General features: G+C 43.4%; 1 protein-coding gene across 1 annotated transcript in view; it reads left to right on the top strand.

Moving 5' to 3' along the window:
• Positions 1-708: 708 nt before the first annotated feature.
• Positions 709-10,036, top strand: part of LOC143283110 (splicing factor YJU2-like) — a 39,643-nt gene continuing 30,315 nt past the window's right edge. The window contains exons 1-2 of the mRNA XM_076589222.1: positions 709-840; positions 3,580-3,680. Coding sequence (XP_076445337.1) covers positions 817-840; positions 3,580-3,680 — 125 coding nt within the window. The 5' untranslated portion in view covers positions 709-816. The remainder of the gene's footprint in view (positions 841-3,579; positions 3,681-10,036) is intronic.

Here is a 10,036-nt window from a genome sequence, read left to right as displayed (position 1 = left end):
CTACCGGCACTTCTTTTTCCTGTGCATCATCAAGGACTGGAACACCCCCAACATGGATGAAGCAGCCTCCATCAGCATCACTCTTGACAGCATCCTGCTGTCAGGCGTGGAGATCACTTCTCATCCATGCCTACCCAACAGTCTTTTTCTTCTGTTGGAGTGGTGATTTGTGGGCCTGACACAGCATTAGGCCGCTGTGTTCAGGGCCGGCATGGCAGGGTCCTATTTTACCAGGAAGACAGGAACCGTTGCGGATAACTTGGTGTACAGCTACTCCCATAACAGCTAAGGCAAAATATTCTAGGTTGAGCTAGTCCCCGGGCCCCCGAACCCCCACAAGGGAAAAATACAGCATCCCTCCAAGCGAAAGTAGCCGCGCAACACACACACACACACACACACACACACACACACACACACACACACACACACACACACACAAACACACACACAAACACACAAAAGAAATTTCTTGTCAACAACTGGCATTTCCATACTGAAAAGCAGGGAAACACAAGCTTGAAATCCTGCGGTTGGAGGATCACACAAAAACATACACAAAAAGGGAAGAACAAAGAAACAAATAAACAAAATGTGATCCTCGCAAACCCCACCCGCTTGCAGTCTGTCCTTCTTCTTTTTTTCTTTTCTTTTTGTCTCTTTTTGTTTTCTTTTGGTGCCATTTGGGCTATTAGACAAATCAAACTTCCGGTATCAACCGAGCTAAAGACAGTAAAAACAGACGCATTTTTGGAGTCTGGCATTAGGTTCTTTATTGACTTTCATTCTTGTAGAGACTGTGAAAGGCAGTTCAGTATGTCAGAAAGAAAAGTCTTGAATGTAAGTTTACAATGTTCTATCTCTTTGATCAGACAGAATAAGGAGTTCCGAATCTTCAGTTTACAATCCAGATACTTAAGATGGCCGCCATACGGATAGCGCAGTGAAAATGAAAGCACTTGATACTTACAATATTCACAATATACACAGGGTTCATTTTTTGGTCCACTATGCACTGATGTAACCGGGTGTGTGTCGATAGAGCTGTGTTTTATTTGCGCCACGTGTCATGAGCTTTACATGCGCTTCGTTCCATTGAAATTTCTCATTCACAACCTTCATGACATCGGAGCAACGTGCCAATGGCACAACATCCCAATCAACTACGCACAGTAGCGTGTCGACATCACTACTATTTTTATAGCTAATTCCCAATAGCATTTCATTTCAATAGCAGTACTTGTTTAATGACGACACCGTCAGTGTTCATGTGTTATTATTTTAATTTGGTCTTTCTAATTAACGACAGACAGCAATCAGACAACTTTTACTGTTTTTGTGTTAGCAAATGTTTATTTAACAAATTATTTCTCATTGAGTGATTCACACACACACACACACACACACGAGTGATATATGTATATATTATGTGTGTGTGTGTATTCTATTCTGGAATTATGCTGTATTATTCTGAAATCAGTGATAATCTAATGTTGTTTAAGAGCTCTACTTGTATAGTTGTAACCTCCAGTGATTTTGATCACTTCACTTGGGGCTTTGTGTGTGTGTGTGTGTGTGTTTATAAAATGTGTAAGGGCGTTGTGTGTGTGTGTGTGTGTGTGTGTGTAAAAAATGTGTAAGTGTGTATACTTGAGTGTGTTCAAAGTTAACATTCTTCTGATGTAGGAAAAACAGTAGCTGAAAACTAGTAATGTGATTTTTTCTGAATTGTGTTTGATTTTGCTTTACAAACAGTTTAGATATCTATATCAGAGAGAAAACAGGAACATGCAATTTAAGCAGTTTAATTATGTAATGTTTGAAGCTACTCTATTTGCATTTGAAATCTTTTCTATTTAATCGTTTGAATTCAGGAACTATTTGCAAAATAAAAAAGATACATTTCCATTTTGAACTAGAAAGCGGATTGGTACTGGGAAGGGGTCTTTTGCATGTCACCAGGCAGTGAGTTCCAGACAGTTGTATTGGGGCTCAGAGAGAAACTAAATGATCATTGACTGAAGGTTTTTAGATTAGCGTTCGGCACCTGAAGTAGTGTTTCAGCTGCAGAGCGAAGTGACTGGGAAGACTGATAAGTTGTGAGTGAAGAAGAGATATACTGCGGGAGCCTGTGCCATCAAAAATGTGGTATACCAGTGTTGTACTGAATGCTGGTGGAATATAATTTTGAGGAAAGGTGTCACATGCTCACTCTCAGATTTCCGTGTTACAAGTTTAGCTTCACTGTTCTCACTTTAATTTTTTATTCAGTAATTCTTCATACTCCTATTAAGAAAAGAAATTTTATATTAGCTTTTGATTGTAATGGGAGAGGCTTCCAAAAGCCTTTTTACCATTGATATTTTTCATTCAGCTTCAGCTGCCCCCCTGAGTCCCTAACAGGGCCCTGCCCATGAATGTACCCCGATTGCCATTCACACTATTTTTATTTTATTTTATACACTATTCTTTTCATTTTCATTCTATTGGTCTTCCCTTTATCCCTTGCCAGAGGCATCACCCAATCAAAAGCACCTAGCAGTCATCCCCACCCCCCATTCCCCCCACTCCCAGACCCCCCTCCCCACCTCCACCCTTCCTGATCTATAATGTTCAGAAGTATGTAAACGTGTAGATATTCTTGAAGGGAAATGAATGGAGAATATAATTATCATATGTTCAGTGTTGACAGGATGAGATAACTTCCAATTAGGGGAAGATAACCAAGATTTTCTTCAGAAGGTACACAAAATATTTTGAAAAAAAAGAAAAGAGAGAAGAAAAATCATACACATACACATCCTTCCCACCCACACACACACAAATACTATCACACAATATCGCAAAACAAAGCTCATTGTTAACCATATTTCTGCTTTGAAGTTTTTATCATTTCATTTCAAGTTAAAATACTGGGTTTTTTTCTAAATCCACTTCCAAGATGGCCCTACCCCCTACCTGTCAGTGTACTTTGTTGCATATTATTAATCATGATAATTATTATATCAATATAGCGCTGAATCTTGTGCAGAGATGAATCAAAGCGCTTTCGCACTAGTCATTCACACGCATCCGTAACTCTAAAACCGGAAAAACTGAAGACAAGGAAGAGGGAGGGAAGGGAGGCTATTTTGGGAAGCGGTGGGTTTTATGGCCAGACTTGATAGAGCTGAGTGTGGAGACCTGACAAAGAGAAGAGGGTAACCAGAATTTCTTCAGTTGATCATCAGCAACATTGCTTTCGTTTTCAATCATGTTTTTGTACTTGATATTGTCGATGTTGTGTGGATAATCAAACAAGATTTTAACCACCTTCTGTACGAAGGTCCTGGCAGCTGTGTTGGCACACCTAACAACTCTTCACTTAGCAACACACAAAACTTGCTTCAGACACGCATCAAGCCGGTCACCATTTGCAAGGAAGAAACCATAATCGGGTGACTGACTAGACTGTTAATAATGCAGTCACCCCTAAAACATGGATTTATCCACTTTTGGAAGTGAAAGGCTTCTTCTTTTTTCTAGGTATTTGAACCAACTATAGTATAATTCCTTAGTTTGTTTTTATTTCTTTTTCAGAAATACTATCCACCAGGCTTTGATCCTTCAAAAATACCAAAGCTTCGAGAACCGAAGAACAAAGTCTTCAGTATCCGAATTATGGCACCATTCAACATGAGGTAATATTTCATGAAGATTATTCATTGAGTGAATCTTCTCAGTCATGATGAAGTTTTTTTTGTGAATGACATTGACAGACTAGTTGTATAGTAACATAAGAATATATTAGAATTATGACAGACTAGTTGTATAGTAACATAAGAATATATTAGAATTACAATGTGGTACTTAACACAGACATCTTTTAAGAAACAAAGATGTTTAAATAATTTATTATGGATTGAAAAAAAACAATTTAATTATACATACTAATGATACTATATGCCCACTGGTGCAGACTCCAGCTGGGGTCTTGATTCCTGGCTTGTGCAAACTAATAGTCCACCCAAACGGAGAAATCAAAATTAGGTATGGCTTGTAACCCGAGTATATTGCCTCCCTTCTGTTTACAAATACAGTGCCCTCTCTTTCCGGCAGACATCTTGCTTTCCTAACCCTATTTTCTTCCTTTCATGTTTTATTGACTTTATTGTTGCATGTGACACATGCCTACCTACAGGACGCAAGACAATCTAGCTAGTTTGGGTAATCAGGCCAAAATTCTGATGCTCTTGAATGGCTGACATGCAGCCCCCATTTAATAATCATTAATTTCACATAAATTACTGGGATATATATGTGTGTGTGTGTGTGTGCGCGCATATATTAGGTACTCCAAACTGATGTTGAAAGCCAGAAAATCAGTGACTGTGACCGAATTATGAAGTTTTTTTTATTTGCCAATGTTTTGTATAATATAGCCGAGGAAGGTGGCAGAATGGTTAAGACGCTCAGCTGCCAATACAGAGAGTCCGTGAGGGTGTGGGTTCGAATCCCACTCTCGCCCTTTCTCCTAAGTTTGACTGGAAAATCAAACTGAGCGTCTAGTCTTTCGGATGAGACGATAAACCGAGGTCCCGTGTGCAGCACGCACTTGGCGCACTGAAAAAGAACCCATGGCAACGAGAGTGTTGTCCTCTGGCGAAATTACGTAAAATGAAATCCACTTTCATAGGTACACAAATATGTAAGCATGCACTCAAGGCCTGACTAAGCGCGTTGGGTTATGCTGCTGGTCAGGCATCTGCTCAACAGATGTGGTGTAGCGTGTATGGATTTGTCCGAACGCAGTGACGCCTCCTTGTGAAAGTGAAACTGAAACTGTATAATATGAACTAGAATGAAATAAAAACAACTGTGGAATTAAGTTTGACTTTCTGTTGTTTGATCTATAAGTTAATTTTCATCTGTTTGACCGATTTACTTTGATCGTTCGATTGTGAACTACCCCACCAGAGCCGCGATCGCGTAACATCATGCCGTCTCCTTCATGTTGGTAAGTATATTTATTAATGGTCATTTAAAAAAAAGTTTTTGCAGTAAAACCGATAGTAGTTGAAAGATTGCTCAAAGACAACACTGATGTGTTAAACAATAAACAAAACGACAGTGTTACTGTGGGCAGCTTTAGGGTAGGGTGGAAAAAAAATCTATTGAATTTTAATGAGCGTAGACAGATTGTTTTGATGTCTAGTTGCCACTTTAGAAATGACCAAAAGTATGTGAAGTTTCATACATGTAGATTTATTATTTCAGACTAAATTTCAGCGTTTTACAGTCACGTGACCTGTGAATTTTCCACCTTCGTTCTTTCAGTCGGCACTTAATTGCTTAGTTCTCACACTCAGCAAGTTCAATTGCTGTCATTCCTTAGTAGATAAATAGACATATCAATGATAGAATAAAAAATAAAGAAATGATTGAATGAATAAACCCATTAAAGTAACGAAGTTGGTTCTTAATTTTGTGTTTTCGTATAGAATAAAAAATCTAAATCAATAGCAGTGTAGAATACGAGTTACAAGCATGCATGCACACACACACACACACACACACACACACACACACACACACTCTGTCGCGTTGCATAATTATTTTACCCAGGATTCGCTCAAGTCGACCTCCTTCGCACACAAACAGCAGACCATTAAAAATGAAATATATTTTACAACTTTTATTCACACATTCACACGATGTCAGAAAGAAGAGGCAGAAAGAGAACGGGACAAAATAATATATACTAGCTAGCTTGCAGATAGGAAAGAGTGCTACACCCAGCCATCCACCCCAATCTATACTTCTACCCAGGGGAAAAAAAAATTCACAAAGACAAAAGGGTGATAGGTGACGAATAAATTTAGGAAAAAAACCAAACAAACAAACAAAGAAACAAACAGAACAAACTATGCCCCTACGAAGTCATTTATGTTCCCTCAACCCTCTCCCCCTAAGACACAGTCAACTCATCCAGGTGGCAGTTGGTTGGAGGGCACCTCAGGTTGGGGTTTGACGGGGCATGGTCCTCAGAGCGACTTCTGAACTCAAGACCTCAGCAGGACAACATCATTTCATTTGATGAATGTCTCAAACAGCTGCAACACAAAATGTTCACGAAAATTCCATTCACGACAGTGTTTGAATGGAGCTAAAGGAGAGGGCTATTTATCAGAGGGACATTGAGACTTCAGCAGGGCTTATAATGGCTCTTCCTCATAATTATTTCAGAAATGGACACAAGCTGTTGTCCCTCAGGTGGGTTACATATTTTTATATATTTTAAAGGGGAGAAAAACTGGATGAATAAAACATTTCCATGCATTCATACAACAGTTGCTTTCCTCCAGATCAACCCAACCTCAACTTGAGAATAAAAAATATATATGTCTGAAGTGACTAGCAAGTAAACAATAATGCGCATGAAAGCTAATTTTGGTCTTGAATTTACTTTCTTATTGCACTAAAGAAATAAATGTGATTCACAGAAAGATAATGCAACAATTACCGTAAAGTTTGGTCTATACGCCGCGACTTTTTACTCCAGCTTCAATTTCTGCGTCTTATAAAATGATGTGGCTTATTTGAGGATTTTAACAATCCCGGGAGTGTCACGTTCTTGTCTATTCTTAGCTGCCCTTCAACTCACCAAAATCATGATTTCTGTCCATGAATTTTTAGATGAGCTTCAGGATAGTGTGCTAACTGTTCATGTTTTATAAATCAAATCCGCACACATTAAAGCCTTCAGATCAGCATTCAGTTCTACTCTGCTCAAGCGTACACCCTCATCATGCCGAAAATACGACGTTATGCCTATGATGCAGCCTTCAAATTGAAGGGGATTGACGTAGCAGAAGACAGTGCAAGCGATGAACCAGCAGCGACCTCCACCTTCATGTTCATGAAGTGAAAGCGAGGCTGAAGTCAGTGACAAGATGCCGGAGGAAGCTGTGCTGGTTCTCTTCAACTCGGACACTGAAGATGAAGATTTCAGTGGATTCAGTGAGCAGGATGACGTTGAATAAATGTGACTATCCCTAAATTATGGATCTTATTTTCGTTGTGTTTATTCATTATTTTTTTGTGGCACTAGCAGTATTTTCGCTTGCTTTTCTTTGTGTTGTTCCCGCTTGTGTTTATTTCATAACCTACAGTATTGACAGCTTTTCTGTAGTATCAGTATGTGTTCTGGTAACAGAAATAAGTGCGGCTTATAAGCCAGTGCGGCTTATGTATGTATAAAGTTCAATTTTTTCCAAAATTTAGTGGATGCGGCTTATATACCAGTGCGCTTAATAGTCCGAACTTTATAGTAGCTACGAGGTCCGAACTTGGATGACTAGAATGTAAAAAGAACAACCTTTTGTAACGTTTTCATCCATGGAGTTTACATTAAATGTGAGTTGACATCTTAACCGTGACCCAACTAGTGCAGACTCCGGCAGGGGTCTGACATTCCTGTCCTGTGCAAACTACTATCCGCCTATGCAGAGAAAATGAAACTACGGCCGATAACCTCCCGGAAGTAGGTAACCTCCCCTTTGTCCCGCTGGCTAGCGCCCTCTTTTTCCGGCAGCCATCATGACTCCTGTTCCTGTGCTCTTCACACGGCTATTTTTTTCGTATTTTCTGCCTGTCTGTCGATTCTCTGGCCTTCTTGTTTGTTGTCAAATTATGTCTCCAACCAGGTCACATAATCATGTAGCTCAATTGGGGAATCGTGCTAAAATTAAGGCGCGATCGCAATCGATTCGCTGACACTCTGGGCCCTCTACTCCTGGCCCTCTCAACAACGCCAACCCGCCGCCTTCTCCACTTCCTCCGCTCCCTCCGCTCCCTCCGGTCGACTCCAGACCTCCTACACCTCCTCTGGTGACTTCTAGAGGTTTGTTGTCACACACTCAGGTCAGCGTTACCTTTAATGTCATTTTTCTCGATCCGTGAACGCATTCGACGCGATCCGCATTTCTCGGCCCTGCCAGTCGGCAGTGTGTACGAGTCGATCTCCTCTCTTTACCTATACCCACAGTTGCACCAATGGAATGTGCCACAATCCCTTTGGGGAAACAACACCAAAAAAAAAAAGAAAAAAAAAAAGGCAGCTTGTTTTGGATCCGCACGTTAGACTGGACCCTATGTGCGATGCGTCTGTGGTGGCGGCCGTGACATCGGATCACGCGACCCCCCACACGGCATGCCTCGACCGTCTCGGATCCAATGGCGACCGAGGCGTGTAGGGATGCCCTCCCCTGGTGTAGGGAGGAAGGTGGACCACTAGGGGACACGCTTGCCCATACGCGTGCACCCGTACCAGTAAAACGGTCATGAAGGGGACCAGGGGGAAAGGGGTACGAGCATTGCCTCCTGAGGTGTTCAAGCACGAGGCAGGGAAAGGGGGGGGGGGGGGGGTGGCAAGTCCTCTCTTGGCGGTGGGGACTCGTGCCTAGGTGCAAACTCCCAAGGGGAGGCCGCCCACACAGGACCACCCTGCCTACAGGGAAGTGGAGCCCTCCGCGCAGGACAGGATGTTGGTCTCACAGTGCACCACCTTCCCCACTTCAGCTACTCTATCTTTTAAAACGTTGGCCCGCCGCTGCCTCCTCGAGGCTTCCACAGCTTATACCTTTTTCGACGCGTTCCTCCACAGGGCCAATGAGCTGTGGGAACAGCGTCCGGTTAATCAGGACATGGGGTCTCCTTCCTCTGTCCTGCCGGGCCTCTTCACTGACCAGAGGTTAAACACTTTTGGCAATAGGGTAGCATCTGGTCTCACAGCAGCTGCAGACACAGCTACCAGCCTTCACTACAATACTGTGCTAGCTCAGCGTGATGCCGTTCTCCGCCTCTCTAACATTCCAGTAGAGGAGAGGGCTGCCCTGCGGTCCATCCCAGCACAGCAGCACTCCCTCTTCGGCCAGTATGCGCCCCATTTTGTCAGCCACAGGGAAGAGACAAACAGGGAGGTGGCCTCCTATTTAGCCCACACCTCCCAGGGGTGCCAGGGTTCTATGCCATTGAAGAGACCGGCCACCAGGGCCCCTCCATATACCACACCACCTAAGTCAAAGCGGCATGCGCAGAATCAGCGGCAGAGGAATAAACCACCTCATGTCCGTCCAAGCCGACTGGTCATGCCCAAGGCCAGAAGGCAGCACCCCCAATGACTGGGCCCCGATTCAGCACCACCAGTCGTTCAGCGCCTCCAAGTAGGAAAGTTGCCCCAGCATGCATATCAGTGGCGTGCTCTGGGACTCAACGACTGGATTGTATCGGTGCTAGAGTCGGGATACATGCTGCCTTGGGCGGAGGACCGCCCCCCTCTAAGATCCACTCCTCCTCCTTATGTGCCCAGCTCGGTGGAGCAGGAGAGCGTCTTAGAGAAAGAGATATCGCACCTACTCCTCATAGGGGCGATATCTCAACCCTCGGACCCGGGTCCCGGTTTTTGCGGCTGGTTGTTTGTGATTCCAAAGGTCTCAGGAAGGTGGAGACCAGTCTTGGACTTGTCCCCCCTCAACAAATTCCTCCCCAAAATCAAATTCAAGATGGACACACAGGCACAGATTCGGGAGACCATTCAACAGGGTGATTGGGCTACCTCTATCGATCTGAAAGATGCTTATTTTCATATCCTCATCCATCCAGCATCCCGTCGGTACCTGAGGTTCGTGTGGAGGGACAAGGTGTTCCAGTTCTCGGCCCTCCCATTTGGTCTGTCCCTTGCCCCTTTCCTGTTTACCAAGGTGGTGCGGGAATTGGTGTCCATCGTCGGTCAGAATCCATTCGTCTCTGTGTGTAACTGGACGGCTGGCTTATCCTGGCCCAGTCGCAGGCCCTGTGCCAGAGTCATACGGCCAGACTTCTAGACCTTTGCTCCCAACTGGGCTTCCACACGAACCAGGAGAAATGCGATCTGTCCCCAAGTCAGTCCTTTGACTTCTTAAGGGATGAGATTCGACACGCAGTCCATGATAGTCTGACGCCAGATCGCTGGGACTGTCTGGCAGGCCTCCTCAGCCACTTGCGCCATTCCTCCCAA

The sequence above is a fragment of the Babylonia areolata genome, chromosome 6 (genome assembly GCF_041734735.1).
Source record: "Babylonia areolata isolate BAREFJ2019XMU chromosome 6, ASM4173473v1, whole genome shotgun sequence".
In the NCBI taxonomy this organism is placed as follows: domain Eukaryota; kingdom Metazoa; phylum Mollusca; class Gastropoda; order Neogastropoda; family Buccinidae; genus Babylonia; species Babylonia areolata.
This window is presented reverse-complemented; position numbering and strand designations above follow the sequence as displayed.